Below are 15,267 nucleotides of genomic sequence, written 5' to 3'. Positions count from 1 at the left end.
GAGCCCCAGGACCAGGCCAAGCTGACCACCTTGCACGCTCAGCCAGCTCTCCTGTTATCATCATCATCACTTACATTCCTCTGTTCAGGGACAGTGACCCACACACACAGCATGGACTAAGTTTCCTGAAACGTGTGTGGGATGGAGGGTCAAGGAAGCCACCCACTCACATACCACATTCTTCCGCAGCTGCTTCCCTGAGTCCGTGGATGTGGGTGGTGCGTCACCCCACGGCAAGACCATCAGTGAGAGTGAGCTGAGCGCCAGCGCCACTGAGCTGCTGCAGGACTACATGCTGACGGTAGGCCTCTGCCACAGGGGCGCTGGGTTGCTTGAGGGAGGGGGTGCCCTAGGGAGGATGCGGGGAAGGGGAAGAGGAAGAGGAGGAGGAGCAGTGCCTAGCACTGTTGGTCAGTTTTGCTGACATGACTGCCTTTTCCCGGGGATAGTCTAGGAGAGCATGAGTCAGTAGGGCTGAGTTGGGGGTGCTGTGGCCATCAGGACTGGACTTCGGGCCTGTGCTTGGGTCCTGGGGGAGGGGAGGGAACAGTGGCGTCTGCAAGGCTACATGGCCAGACACTTTTATCCTTCCCATCTTATATAGTTCTGTCATAGAAAACTCAAGTCTTCCTAATCTGCCTGTGTGTAGCCTGAGGGCACAGGCATTGGCCTGGTACCAGGTTGCTAACTTCCACCCTGCCCTGCTGGCTCCTGTCCCTCCCATGCACTCTGTGTTCCAGCTCAGGAGAGTGGAGCTGCCCGGGTGCCTTGGTCTCTTCTGGGTAGGCCCCCTGCCAAGCCTGATAGGATGGGGACACATTGTGGGCATTCTGATGTGGCCTTCTGCCTGTGCAGAGGTGAAGCCAGAGACAGCTGGTGCTCTGGTTGGGGTTAGTGGCTGTCACAGGGTGGGCCCGACTGCCGACTCTTGCCCACTGTGCCCAGCCCTGCACCTGGCTCTGCTCTCTTGCAGCTGCGCACCAAGCTGTCGTCGCAGGAGATCCAGCAATTTGCAGCGCTGCTACACGAGTACCGCAATGGGGCCTCTATCCACGAGTTCTGCATCAACCTGCGGCAGCTCTACGGGGACAGCCGCAAGTTCCTGCTGCTTGGTGAGTGGGCCCAGGAAGGAGAGTGGCTTGTCCAGACCTGGCTTGGGGAGGCTGATCCCTCCTGGGAATGTGCACACGGACCCCTCAGTGGGTACAGCAGGGGCTTCATCAGGAATGGGAGATTTGAACCAGAGATGGTCATGAGAGCACAGTCCAGAGATCAGGGAATCTGCTGTGATTAATCAGAAGGGCTTTTCCCAGGGACTGTTGGGGGCCCACCGACAGGCCTTCATTCTCCTGGGAACTCAGGCTGAGCTGGGTGGGTCCTGCCAGGAAGCAGCAGAGATCTCCCAGGAGCAGGGCTGGGAGTGAACACAACCCTGAGATTTAGGAGAAGAGTGCTGGAGGAGCCAGGGAGGCATGGGTTTTGGTGAATGTGTGGGACTTCAAGGCAGAAGGACCAGCGTTTGCCAAGACCCCCCAAAAAGCTCAGCACATTAGGTCAGTGCAGCTAGAGGGCTGTGTGGTCTGAGCAGCAGAGTTGGATGTTGGCCCCACACCTCTCAGGGACAGTGACTTAGCTGTGGGTTCCCTCTGCCGACAATTAGAACACAGCAAGTTGGCAGTAGTTTGTTGCTGGTAGCCATTTGAAGGCTTCTGGGTCCTGGGCCTGTTTTTCCCACAAACCAAGGAAGGTGGGTTTGTTACCATTGTACCGATCTGGCAGTGGCAAGCATGGACTGCCTACCCAGGGCTCCCTGCTCGTAGAAGCGTGAAGGGCTGGAGGCTGGGGCAGCCTGTCTGTACAACAGGTTCTGTCTAAGCAGTGCCCACCCCTTCTGTGCTGCGTCCTGTGTCGCCTCCTGGCCTGGGACTCTGTCTGTCCCTCCACAGCAGGGAGTGGAGATTCTGAGAGACACACTAGGCTTCCCGCATAAGAGGGCAGCCCTCTGAGTTGGGGCAGCCACCCAGGCCATGGCAGGGAAACAGTGGACTTTGGCATGAGGCCTGCCTCCGAGAACTGCACCCTTGTTGCTGGGTGCCAGCAGGCGGCTTTGAGAACTGCTCTGGGCCTCAGCTTTCCCCACTGTAAAATGAGGACTTTGTGAGGACTGTTAGAGAATGAGAGGAGACCACAGGTTCTTGGCCTGTGCTGGTGCCTGTAGGCCATGGAGTGTGCCTGTGGCAGAGGCAGTAAGCTGTCAGGGCCAGCAGCAGTGCCTGTCAGAGTTGAGGTTTTAGCCAAACTGTCTGGCCCCAGGAAGCATGATTTCAACCAGGATGCTAGATGCAGTGAGCATGGCATCAGGGTCCCCAAGGCCATGCACCAGGGGCAGCTGTGGCCCTGTCAGGGGGCTTTGAGCCCTGAGAGAAGAGCTGAGTGGGTTGAGCCAAACTGGAGGTGCCATGCTGGGTGTTGTGTGTCTGCAGGTCTGAGGCCCTTCATCCCTGAGAAGGACAGTCAGCACTTCGAGAACTTCCTGGAGACCATTGGCGTGAAGGATGGCCGCGGCATCATCACCGACAGCTTTGGCAGGCACCGGCGGGCCCTAAGCACCACATCCAGTTCCACCACCAACGGGAACAGGGCCACGGGCAGCTCTGATGACCGGTCAGCGCCCTCAGAGGGGGATGAGTGGGACCGCATGATCTCAGACATCAGCAGCGACATTGAGGCGCTGGGCTGCAGCATGGACCAGGACTCAGCATGATGGGCAGTGGATCGGGGGGCACCCACACCTTCTGCACAGTCATCGTAGGCCTTCCCAGAAGGAGCTGCCCAGACCTGCGTGTCAGCCCTTGGTTGGGGCCAGGGAGAGGCTCCAGGCGCAGGTGGCCCTGGGTGGCCCAGGTCCTCTACTGTGAAGGAGCAGGGAGCTGCCGAGGGACACGAGCCCCAGTGCGGGGTGGAAGGCTCTTTGCCTTGTCCACCAGGGCTCAGCCAAGCCCTGCAGCGTGTCCCCGCTCGGGGAGGGCCTGGTCGAGCTGGCAGGGAGAGCCAGTCCTGTCGGCTGGGCCCTTGGACAGCTGTCAGTTTTGCACATGATGTTCCTATTGTAACTCTCAGAGACCTTAAAAAGTTTACTGCAATGTGAATAATTTAATCTCTGGTTGCCAAGCATGTTTCTGATCCAGTTGGGTGAAAGCCATCGGTGCCAGGAGGGGTGTCTGCTCTGGTCTCTGTCCCTGGGTCCCGTCTGCCCTGCGGCACCTGGGACTCAGGTGGAGGTGGAGGAGGCAGCAGGCTCTTGTGCCACAGGAAGGACTTGATTTGGACTTGAGCAGCGTGGATGTGGGGCAGGAGCGAGCGTTCTGAGGCCTTTCGTGGGCAGCAGGCGTGTGTTTGGGAGCACCTTGGTCTTGACACCCTGTGCACTGAATCCTTCAAGGTCACTGGCTGTGCCCCGCACTGCCCCCGCTCCCGTCCCCCTCCCCCCCTTCTCCTCCCCAGCTGTGCTGCAGGTGTTTTCCTCAAGCAGCCCGCACTACACCATGGAACAGAAATGCTATCTGAGATCTGGTCACCCTGGAGCCCGGGGGCTGGGTCTTCAGAGGCCAGTGTGCAACTCTGCCGACTCTCCCTGTGCCCTCATTGTGGTCTTGTCTCCATTCTTGTCCCATGAGCTCTGTTGGCCTTGGTCTTGCCTGTACCCTTTGGGCCCTTGCACACCTTCCTTGGATATGGGAAGGGGAGGAGAGGTGACCTGGGTCAGGTTGTCCTGGGCCTCTCCCTCCACTGGAGAGCAGCCACACCCCTGCTGAGACCCCCAAGGGGATAGACATCTGGGAAGGAGATTGGCTGTCATATCTCCCTCCTGCCCAGGTGGGGGGCCTGGCCTTGCTGGCTAGAGGGGCTGCATGTCAGGCCCCAGGGCTTCTCTGGCCCAGGCTCGGGGGAGCAGGGAGAGCCTCTGGGGCTCCATGGACGCCCTGATTGTGTCCAGGCCAAGCCAGAGGATCCGGAGTATCTCAGGCACCTTCCTGAAAAAGGTGGATGGGTTTTTGCGGTATCACAGCTTCTGGACAGGAAGGGGTGTGGTCAGTGTTTTTGTTTGTTTGTTTTGTTTTTCTCAAGACGGAGTCTCACTCTGTTGCCCAGGCTGGAGTGCAGTGGCATGGTTTTGGCTCACTGCAACCTCCACCTCCTGGGTTCAAGAGATTCTCCTGCCTCAGCCTCCTGAGTAACTGGGACTACAGGTGCCTGCCACCACGCCTGGCTAATTTTTATATTTTTAGTAGAGACAGGGTTTCACCATATTGGCCAGGCTGGTCTCAGACTCCTGACTTTGTGATCTACCTGCCTCCCAAAGTGTTGGGATTACAGGCACAAGCCACCGCGGCCAACCCTGGTCAGCGTTTTATGGGTGAGTTTTCCCACTGTACTGTGCTGTTGTAGAGCTGCTTACTCATGGGACCCCAGGCCAGGGCAGGTGGCGGGCTCTTTACTGTTGACACTGTCTCTAAGTTTCTATGAAAATGGACATTCCCTGGAAGCATCAGGAGAGGCTGAGGATGAACCACACAGTCTCCTGGGCTCTTGCCCCCTACCAGAGCCCACCCTGTGCCAGAAGGGTCATGTCCCCCGTCCACCCCACTGGTTGAACATGGCCTTGCGTGGGCCTTCTGTGTGGAGTGTCAAAGGAACCACATGCCTGCCCCTCCAAGGTCCATCCCAGATGTGACCCCCATGCTGCAGTCACTGGTCTTTGCTAGTAGAAAGAGTAGAGGACATGGAGCAGATGAAGGAACACCAGAGGGTAATGAGGGGACACCAGAGAGTAATGAAGGGACATCAGAGGGCAGTGAGGGGAAACCAGGGAGTAATGGACATCATGGAGTGATGAAGGGACACCAGAGGGTGATGAGGGGACACCAGAGAGTGATGAGGGAACACCAGAGGGCTGTGACGAGACACCAGAAGGTGATAAGGGGATATCAGAGTAATGAGGGGCACCAGAGGGCAGTGAGGGGGCATCAGAGGGTGATGAGGGGACACCAGAGAGTATTGAGGGGACATCAAAGGGTGGTGAAGGGACACCAGAGAGTATGCAGGGGACACCAGAGGGCGATGAGGGGACACCAGAGGGCGATGAGGGGACATCAGAGGGCAGTGAGGGGACACCACAGAGTAATGGGACACCTGAGGGCAGTGAGGTGACACCAGAGAGTGATGAGGGGACACCAGAGAGTAATGGGACATCAGAGGGCAGTGAGGGGACACCAGAGAGTAATGAGGGGACACCAGAAGGTGGTGAGGAGACACCAGAGGGTGATGAGGGGACACCAGGGAGTGATGAGGGGACATCAGAGGGTGATGAGGGGACACCAGAGAGTGATGAGGGGACACCAGAGGGTGATGAGGGGACATCAGAGAGTGATGAGGGGACACCAGGGAGTAATGAGGGGACATCAGAGAGTGATGAGGGGACACCAGGGAGTGATGAGGGAACACCAGGGAGTGATGAGGGGACATCAGAGGGCAGTGAGGGCACCAGGGAGTCATGAGGGGATACCAGGGAGTGATGAGGGGACACCACAGAGTAATGAGGGGACACCAGAAAGTGATGAGGGGACACCAGAGGGCGGTGAATGGACACCAGAGAGTAATGAGGAAACACCAGAGGGCAGTGAGGGGACACCACAGAGTATTGAGGGGACACCAGAGGGCAGTGAGGGGATACCAGAGGGCGGTGAATGGACACCAGAGAGTAATGAGGAAACACCAGAGGGCAGTGAGGGGACACCAGAGGGCAGTGAGGGGACACCAGAAGGTGATGAGGGGACACCAGAGGGTGGTGAATGGACACCAGAGAGTAATGAGGGGACACCAGAGGGCAAGGAAGGGACACCACAGAGTATTGAGGGGACACCAGAGAGTATTGAGGGGACACCAGAGGGTGATGAGGTGACACCAGAGAGTGATGAGGGGACACCAGAGGGCGATGAGGGGACACCAGAGAGTAATGGGACATCAGAGGGCAGTGAGGGGACACCAGAGAGTATTAAGGGGACACCAGAGGGTGATGAGGGGACACCAAGAGTAATGAGGGGACATCAGAGGGCCGTGAGGGGACACCAGAGAGGAATGAGGGGACACCAGAGGGCAGTGAAGGGACATCAGAGGGTTGTGAGTGGACACCAGAGAGTAGTGAAGGGACACCAGAAGGTGGTGAGGAGACACTAGAAGGAAGTGGGGGACACCAGAGGGTGATGAGGGGACATCAGAGGGTGATGAGGGGGCACCAGAGGGCAGTAAGGGGACATCAGAGGGTGGTGAAGGGACACCAGAGGGAAGTGAAGGGATGCCAGATGGTGATGATGGGACTCCAGAGGGCGAGGAGACACCAGAGGGCAATGGAGGGACACCGATTTATTGAGTAGCAGAGCTGAGGGAAGGCGTAGGATGGCTCCAGCTTCCGGTCAGTGGCTACATGGTCAGTTCCTGCAGAAAGAGACAGTCATGTTGGGGGAAGCGTCCCCCAATAGAGCCAACATCAGGACCCCTCGAGGCCCTTGGGGACAGCTCGGGGGCAGGGAAAGGGGCCAGTGCTCACCATGATGGCGTTGACAATGTCACTGTGGTTGTCTCTCAGAGCCCGCACGGCCTTGGCCCTGGACACATTGGCCTGCGCCATCACCAGCTCAATGTCACGCAGTTCCAGCCCCGCCTCGTCCACCTAGGGTTGGGAGAGCAGGGAAGTGGCTGGAGCTGCTTGAGGTCCCTGGGGCAGAGCCCCTGTGTAACGCCTCCCACAACCCCCAAGAGGTCCTGGAGCCTCTGCACCTCACCTCTTCCTCCTCCTCCTCTTCCTCTTCCTTGCACTCCAGCCTCACCCGGGGCCTGGGTGCTGACTCAGGGACCAAGGCCGAGGGCTCTGAGGGCACCTTAAACTTCTCAGCTGCAGCTTTGTGCACTTGCTGGGACAGGTCCTCAATCTGCAACACGGAAGACGGCTGGGTCAGTAGAGCCTGTGACCCCCCTTGTCCCCCGTCCCTCGGACCCCCCAGTCCACCACAGCCTCCACCCAGACCTTGGCCTCGCCAAAGACCACATAAGTGTCTGAGGCTGGGCTCTTGAAGACATCAGGCTTGGCGATGACAAAGAGGATGTTCTTGGACTTCTGGATGGTGATCCTGGTGACTCCCTGAATCTGCCGCAAGCCCAGCTTTGACATTGCCTGGGAGTAGAGGGCAGAGGGGGGCTCAGACCTGGTGTTGACCCACGTCGGGGGAGGAGAGCAGCACAGTGCCCAGGAAGGCAAAGTCTCCACCGCCAACTTCCCCAAGACCTTGGGCTGGTGGTTGGTCCCTCCCCATGAGCCTCAGTCTACAAGGGCCCTCTCATGACATTCCAGCCTCAGCTGTTTAGGGGAAGGTGTGTGGGTTACTGGCATGGATCCAAAGGCCCCCGATGGATGGGATTTCATTAGCCATGGAGTGTGAGGGTCTTGGTAAGGATGTTCCCCACACAGATGGTCCCAGGCCTGAGGTCCCAGGGGAAACCACCAGCCCACCTTTCGGGCCTTCTTCTCACTGCGACTCTGCTTGGCTTTGGCGATGGTCTCCTCACTGCTGCCTGCTGGGGCCTGGGAAAAGGTGAGGGCTGAGCATCCGTGGGTGGGATGTGGGGCCCTCCCAGAGGCCCACCCTCTTCCCTGGACTGGGCACCTGGGCTGGACACTGCGCGGTCTGAGGAGCCAAGATGTCCTGCTCGTCCAGCTCGGCTGACGACTCCCCGTGGCTATCCGAATGCTGACCCGAGCCCAGGGCCCGAGGCGAGTCTGGGGAAGGGGAGAGGTGTGAGGATGGCCTTTTGCTTCTAGGTGGTGGGGAAGGGGATTCAGGACCCTGGCCCTGCTGCCACATCAGGGCCAGAGGAAGCAGTGCCAGCTCCCCATGGTGGCTGTGGGGTCTGGGCTCCCCACCCCACCACCTCAGGGGCCCTCCAGCCCGGGACAGCTCTAAGGAAGAGTCCAGTTGACCCAAGCCCCAGGGTACTTCAATCCTACCCTCCCCCTTACCTTCCTCCAGGCTGTCCTCGTCCTCTTGCTGCTCGGGGGCCGAGAGCCCTTGAGGGCCAGCTGGGCTCTGGGGCCCAGAGAGAGGAGGCACTTGGCAAGGCGGCGAGATCTGCAAGGCCAGGTCTTTGGCATCCATGGAGGCCACCTTGGGGCTGAGGAGCGGGGAGTGAGGCAAGAGGCTGACTCGCGGCCCAGTCCCCAGAGGCTGTGTGGTTCCTGAGACAGCAGCAGCGGCAGGCTGGGCTCCTGCCTGGGGCGTTGGGAGGCCCAGAGAGCCTGGGGGCTCCTCTTCTTCCACGGAGTCTTTCTGGAGGTCCTGGCACAGACAGGGGGCTGGGGGCTCCAGTGGGGGTAGGGCTGCCCCAGCAAGGGTACCAGGAGCAGAAAGATCAGGGCCCAGGGGCCTGTCCGGGGGTGCGCTGGGCAGACCCTTGCCAAGGTTTTCTGGGGGCTGCAGCAAGAGGGGGCCAAGGACACTGGGTGCTTTGTGGGGTCGCTCAACACTGCCCAGACCCAGCACAGGCTCCAGCTGCTGGGAGGTTGGTGTAGACATCGGGGCAGGTGCATCAGGGCAGCCTCCCAGCACAGGCTCCTGCTGCTGGGAGGTTGGTGCAGATGTGGGGGCAGGTGCGTCAGGGCAGCCTCTGTCCAGCCGGGACACAGCCCCTACTGAAGATTCTGGGCAGGAGTCCAGACTGGCCTCTGTGGCCACAGCTGAGGGAAGCGTGGGCTCCAGTGTGGACTTGCCACTCAGGCCTCTTCCTTCCCTGGCTGGGCTCAGGAGCCAGGCCTGGCTGACCTCAGGGCAGGCAGCAGGAGGTGCCTCGGGGACCTCCCCTGCACCTCCAAGTGTTGACCCGGGTCCATGTTCCTGTGCCGGTGGTTTGAGGCCTCCTCCCTGCTGGTTCTCCACCTCCAGGGTCTCCTTTTGGGGTGAGTCAGGCTTAGCCCCATCACTTGTGTGCACTAGGGCTTCCAGACATGCTTCCCATCCAGGCCTAGAAAGGGTTTCTGCTACTTCCTCCCCAGCACCAGAGGCAGGCTCAGGGAGACAGAGGGCCTCCATGCCCAAAGTCGAATCCGCATCTTCCTGTGCGGCCCAAGGTGTCCCAGCTTCTGCAGCTGGCTGTGGGTCATCCTGTTGGACCTGGTCCAAGGCTGCAGGCTCCGGTACTCTAGAGAGGGCTACATTCTTCTCCTCAGGTGCTGGCCTGGGGCCTAAGGCCGCACCTACTTCCTGCTGAGCCATGGTGGCCACAGGCTCTGTCCCTGGGGTGCAGCCTGCTTCTGCCTGCAAGGTCTGAGGGGTGGCCACAGCCAGAGGCTCTGGACCTGAGGTGGGGCCTGTGTCTTGCAGAGGCAGAGGTGGTGTCATAGCAGAGTCCTGGGGTAAGGTGGGGTCCTCTTCAGCCTGCTGGGGCACAAGCGAGGCTGCATCTACAGGCTTCGGGGCTGATGAAAGATCTGTGTCTTGTAGGGGCAGAGGTGGTGTCATAGCAGAGTCCTGGGGTAAGGTGAGGTCCTCTTCAGCCTGCCTGGGGACAGTTGTGGCTGCAGCCACAGGCTTCGGGGCTGACGAGAGATCTGTGTCTTGTAGGGGCAGAGGTGGTGTCACAGCGGGGCCCTGGGGTAAGGTGAGGTCCTCTTCAGCCTGCCTGGGGACAGTTGTGGCTGCAGCCACAGGCTTCGGGGCTGACGAGAGATCTGTGTCTTGTAGGGGCAGAGGTGGTGTCACAGCGGGGTCCTGGGGTAAGGTGAGGTCCTCTTCAGCCTGCTGGGGCACAAGCGAGGCTGCAGCCACAGGCTTCGGGGCTGACGAGAGATCTGTGTCTTGTAGGGGCAGAGGTGGTGTCACAGCGGGGTCCTGGGGTAAGGTGGGGTCCTCTTCAGCCTGCTGGGGCACAAGCGAGGCTGCACCTACAGGCTTCGGGGTTGACGAGAGATCTGTGTCTTGTAGGGGCAGAGGTGGTGTCACAGCAGGGCCCTGGGGTAAGGTGAGGTCCTCTTCAGCCTGCCTGGGGACAGTTGTGGCTGCAGCCACAGGCTTCGGGGCTGACGAGAGATCTGTGTCTTGTAGGGGCAGAGGTGGTATAATAGTGGGGTCCTGCGGTAAGGTGAGGCCTTCTTCAGCCTGCCTGGGGACAATCGTGGCTGCAGCCACAGGCTTCGGGGCTGACGAGAGATCTGTGTCTTGTAGGGGCAGAGGTGGTGTCACAGCGGGGTCCTGGGGTAAGGTGAGGTCCTCTTCAGCCTGCTGGGGCACAAGCGAGGCTGCACCTACAGGCTTCGGGGCTGACGAGAGATCTGTGTCTTGTAGGGGCAGAGGTGGTATAATAGTGGGGTCCTGCGGTAAGGTGAGGCCTTCTTCAGCCTGCCTGGGGACAATCGTGGCTGCAGCCACAGGCTTCGGGGCTGACGAGAGATCTGTGTCTTGTAGGGGCAGAGGTGGTGTCACAGCGGGGCCCTGGGGTAAGGTGAGGTCCTCTTCAGCCTGCCTGGGGACAGTCGTGGCTGCAGCCACAGGCTTCGGGGCTGACGAGAGATCCATGTCTTGCAGAGGCAGAGGTGGTGTCACAGCGGGGTCCTGGGGTAAGGTGAGATCCTCTTCAGCCTGCTGGGGCATAAGTGAGGCTGCAGCTACAGGCTTTGGGCCAGAGGGGAGGTCCAGCCCTCCTTCTTCCTTCAAGTTCTGAGGAGAGTCTGGACACAATGTGAGGCTTGTTTCTTCCTGTGGAGTTGGAAGTTTTTCTGCAGTGACAGACTCTTGGCCTAAGATCTCGCTGATGCCCTCCTGGGAGGGCTGAGGCATTGCCATGGCAGCAGATGCTTGTCCAGTGGTGGAGTCCGCTTTTTCCTCCCCAGCCTGAGGGTTCACCCTGGTAGCCGCCTCCACCTGGAGGCCTGGGGCTACCTGCAGAGTGTGAGGGGTCACAGTGGCAGTGGACTCCTGGCCTAAAGCAAGGCCCTCTTCTGTTACTTCTGAGATCGATTCCTGTCTCTGGGAGAGATGGGCCCCTCTGTCTGAGGTCTGAGGCGCAGCCTCCAGGGCCCAGGACATAGTCCCTTCCTGAACCTGCAGCCCCTTGGCCCCACCTCCGCTCTCCTCCTCTGTCTTCTGGACACTGTCCTGGAGGAGGGTGGCCTGGGCATGGGGCTCCCCACTGTACAGCCTCTCGTCATCTGCCTCTGCGTAGGAGGCTGAGTCCGAATCAGAGGAGGCTGCAGAGGTGTCGTCTCGGAAGGCAAAGGCCTCATCCATGCCCTCCGTGATGGACAGGTCAGACAGCGACTGCAGGAAGGAGGCGGACGTGCTGTCCTCCTCACCCTCCCCAGCCAGGTCCCCACCTGGGTCGGGATCCGCCACAGCCTCCTCTTCTTCCTCTGGGGATAGCGGTGTCACCTCCACTGCCTCCACCTGGAAGATGAGGCTGCCCTGGAAGGGTAGGAGGGCTGCAGGGATCATCGGGTCATTGGCCAGGAAGTCCAGGTCAAAGAAGTGGCTCTCCTGGCCCCAGGAGGAGCTGCTGTCTGCAGAGAGGCTGGACTCAGAGGAGGGGGGCTCTGGGGTTCCGGCAGGGTGCAGCTCTCGTTCATCCGCCATGGACCCCTGGGGGGACAGGCCCCAGCCTGAGGGGAAGTCCAGCCCTTCAGCTGGAGCCAGCAGGCTGAGGGAACAGGAGGGTGAAGAGGCCCAGCTGTCCCCATCGGCCGTAAGGTAGGAGCCCGAGGGTGAGGGCGGGGGCGAGTCCAGCAGCTCATCCCACAGCTCAGCCTCTGAGTCCCCCGCATCTCCAAGGGGCCCACAGCTGGGAAGCAGGGCATAGGTGGTCTTGGTGGGGGTGGAGGGAGGTGTAAAGAAGGAATCAGGGTCTGGGGGAGGGGAAGGCACAGAAAGATCACCCTGAGAACACAACTCGGGGGGTGGGTCTGGGCTTGCATGCCCACCCTCCCGGTCCCTGAGCGCTGTCTGGGCAGCCCTGGGTGACAGGAGGGCTTGGCACGTCTCCTCTCCCATCACAATCCGGGGCTCCAGGGTGGCCGGGAGAGGAGCCTCGGTGGACAGAGCCTGGGAAGACAGGCCCTCAGGGAGGAGCATGGGGCTCGGGCCGCCCTCCCCTGGATTTGCCCAGGCTGAGGGTGCCCCACCAGGCCCTGCATCCCAGCTGGCTCCCTCAGGCTGGGGCCGGGCACCCGGCTTGCTGGGCAGGAACGTGAGGGCCAGGTGGCTGGGCCCTGGGGTCAGAGCACAGGGCTCCCGCCGGTCCCCTCCCAGGATGGTGGTGGCAGCAGCTGCATCGCAGGACAGATCTGTGGAGATAGAGAAGATCGTGAGGTGCCCCTGGATGCATCTCCCAGGCAAGGGCCAGGCCTGGGGAGATGAATTTCCGCTGCACAGGGCCCAGAGGAAGGCAGACCCAGGAAGGCAGGAGAGAAAAGAGAAGATGCTGCATGCGCTGCGTTTGAGGGAGAACTTCCAAGAGTTTTGACAGCAGAGAGCAGCTACTAGCAGTTTCCTAGAGAGGGGTTTTGAGGGAAGTGCTGCTGGGAGTCATGAACAGACCTGCTCAGCGGCTTTCCTCAAGGACAACTCAGCAAAGAACTAGCATTTCAGCCTCTCTGAGGAGACTGGATTGCAGTTTTCATTCCACAGAATCAGTGTGGTTCAGCTGGGCTCAGCGGGAGGGGCTGGCGGTGGGAATCTGCCAGGCAGCGCCAGCCCCATCGCATGACCTCCCAATAGATGCGCCACATGAGGCAGGGGGCACCAGCACGACGTGCGCAGCTTGAACGTTCCAGGCTTCATGCCTCGCTGTGCCTCCTCTCTCTGCTGTCCTTGCTACCTACACTTCAGGCCAACATATCAGGGTTTCACCAGACCCCTCTGACCCTGCTCCCCTCCTGCGGCCAGGGAGATGGGGAATCCAGGGGCCACCACACGCAGCCAAGTTTCTGGAGAACAGAGATGAAGTGTCCCTCGGAGGCTTTGTTGGAGCATCTGGCTACAAGGGCAGTGGTGGGCAGGAACGGGGGACTGTGGAGCCCAGCAAGAGCACAGGACAGCTTCAGAGGGCCAACAGCAGCCTCTGGCCAAGTCCTCTCCTTGGTGGCAGCCACCCCATGGGTGACCACCAGTTCCTTCCCGGGTGCTGGGAGTTCCCACCCTGCCCTGTGGGCCTTCTCTGGGTCCCATGGTGCACTCCGCCAACCCCCTGGGCAGGCTTCAGTATGAGGAGGCCGTGGTACTCAGTAAACGTCTGTGCGCTAACACACCTCCAGCTGAGAAAGGAGTCCATGCACATAGGAAGTAGCAGCCATGGGTCGGAAAGGGGACTCAGGAAGATGGAATAAAACCCCTCCGAGGTTGCGGCACACCACACCGCTATGGTTTTCTGCCTCCTGGACTCTTACTGGCCTGCATTTTATCACAGGCGAGATCACATTGCACATTCAGTTTTGAGTCTAGCTGTTTTCACCCAACCTAATCTCATAAGCATTTTTCTGTGTGCTCTAAATGCTCATAAGCCTCATTTTAAATGTCTCCATTATGTCCACTCCCTCACTTGGACCTAGGCCAAAGGCACCTCTGTTTGAAGCATCCAATGAAGGCCCTTCAGAGTCCAGGCCAGGTCTTGCCCAGGGTGGGGGAGGGGCGGCACACAGGGACCAGCTCTCCAGGCTGCAGATGCCTGCCCAGTGGCTCCTGCTCTACTGAACTCACTAGTGACCAGGNCAGGCTGCAGATGCCTGCCCAGTGGCTCCTGCTCTACTGAACTCACTAGTGACCAGGACATCTCCTGCACCTCAGTTTTCTCATCTGCAAAGCAGAGCCAGGATTAGAGGTGAAGCTTAAAGAAGGGGGGCCCTCTTGCCAGGCTGCTCCAGCTCCCCTCAGCAGCATCAGAGCCCTGAACCCTGAGCCACCAGCCAAAACTCGTCCCCCGAGGGCTTTGCTGCTGGGGTAATGGGACAGCCAGGGCGTCCTGAGACAAGGGGTCCTTTGGGTTTCTGCATGCCTGACACTCAACACCAGGAGTGGGCGTGGCTGGTGGGGCATCACTGGGTGCCCTGAAGCTGGGCTCTTGGTTCTGGTCCCTGGTGTGGCCCCCAGGGCAGGGGAATGGCTGAACTGTTGGGATGGAACAGAAATCAAAGGCCAAAGGTTTTTATAACTCATTCAAGGTCACCAAGCAAGCCAGAACAGAGCCAGCACAAGACCCTGGGGCTGAGAAGTCCGGGCCTGCACTCCCTGCCTCCCACCTAGAGCAGAGGCAGCAGCCTATGTCACCCCAAACCAGGCCCCAGGGCCCAGCACTGGTCCCATCTCTGGGTGACTTCTTGCCCACAGCAAGGTGCCCTTGGCCCTACCCACACATGGCTGACCTCCACGCCAGGACTGTGCAGGCTGGGCTCTTTCTAGGCCCTGGTAGACCCCATCAGCCTCCACCAGCATTTGTTGACCCAGCCTAAGGACAGGTGGTCTGCACACCGGGGCCATTGCTAATCAGGCCACCTCCCCCAAGGCCTTTCACTTTCCAGACCCAACTTAGCCTTTCTTCCACAACCTGGCCCTCCATCCAGGCTTCCCAGGCTCCAGCCAGTCCTGCTCCTCCCTCCAGAGCCATGACCAGTCGCCAGCCCAGGACAGGCCTGGTGCAGCTGAGGACCCTCCCGGTGGTCACCTGATCGTATTGGGGATATCGGCCGGACACCCCGCCTCCAGAACCCACTGCCTCTGTCCAGAGTGGCCCAGCCCCGGCAGGCTGGCAGCTCGGTGCGGACAACGGGATGCAGCGGGCGGGATGCGAGCCCCACGATCCCTGGGTCGGAGGCCAAGGGCTTAAGCCCCCATGTCCTTTCTGGCTCGCGGAGGGCACGTCGTGCGCCCCACCTTCCCCGCAGTTCTGGGAGAGGCGGGGGCAGGGTTCAGATGGAGGGAAGGACAGGGCGCGGAAAGGGGAGGGGACTCGAGGAGATGGGGGAGGGGGTGAAAGGTGAGCGATGGAAAGAGAACCCGGGCTGGAGAGGGGAGACGCTGGAGGCAGGGACGGAGTGGCCACGGCCTCACCTGTGCGGGGCCCGGGTCCGTCCGCCTCGGGCAGCAGCAGCTCGGCGCGGGCAGCCTCCCCAGGCATGGCCTGGCCGTGCGCCCGCCCGTCCCTCAGTCCTTCCGACCCTCTGTCAGTCGGTGCCGC

At 60.4% G+C, this 15,267-nt stretch overlaps 2 protein-coding genes and 1 pseudogene across 7 annotated transcripts in view; 1 reads left to right on the top strand and 2 right to left on the bottom strand.

The window, feature by feature from the left end:
- The window catches only part of CCM2 (CCM2 scaffold protein), a 74,463-nt gene extending 71,289 nt beyond the window's left edge, over positions 1-3,174 (top strand). For all 6 annotated transcript variants that reach the window (XM_025379698.1, XM_025379699.1, XM_025379696.1 and 3 more), the window contains 3 exons: positions 190-301; positions 974-1,112; positions 2,484-3,174. In XM_025379698.1, coding sequence (XP_025235483.1) covers positions 190-301; positions 974-1,112; positions 2,484-2,764 — 532 coding nt within the window. In that variant the 3' untranslated portion in view covers positions 2,765-3,174. The remainder of the gene's footprint in view (positions 1-189; positions 302-973; positions 1,113-2,483) is intronic.
- A 1,709-nt stretch (positions 3,175-4,883) lies between these two features.
- On the bottom strand, positions 4,884-6,317 carry LOC112621626 (annotated as a pseudogene).
- Positions 6,318-6,411: 94 nt separating this feature from the next.
- On the bottom strand, positions 6,412-15,267 carry NACAD (NAC alpha domain containing). The gene is made up of 10 exons (XM_025379902.1): positions 15,141-15,267; positions 10,086-12,382; positions 8,661-9,845; positions 8,075-8,597; positions 7,722-7,834; positions 7,568-7,639; positions 7,085-7,231; positions 6,843-6,989; positions 6,608-6,730; positions 6,412-6,495 (listed from the first exon to the last, which is right to left on the bottom strand). Exons 1-10 carry the CDS (start codon positions 15,205-15,207, stop codon positions 6,481-6,483), a joined length of 4,689 nt encoding a protein of 1,562 aa, XP_025235687.1. The 5' UTR covers positions 15,208-15,267; the 3' UTR covers positions 6,412-6,480.

The sequence above is a fragment of the Theropithecus gelada genome, chromosome 3 (genome assembly GCF_003255815.1).
Source record: "Theropithecus gelada isolate Dixy chromosome 3, Tgel_1.0, whole genome shotgun sequence".
Taxonomy (NCBI): domain Eukaryota; kingdom Metazoa; phylum Chordata; class Mammalia; order Primates; family Cercopithecidae; genus Theropithecus; species Theropithecus gelada.
This window is presented reverse-complemented; position numbering and strand designations above follow the sequence as displayed.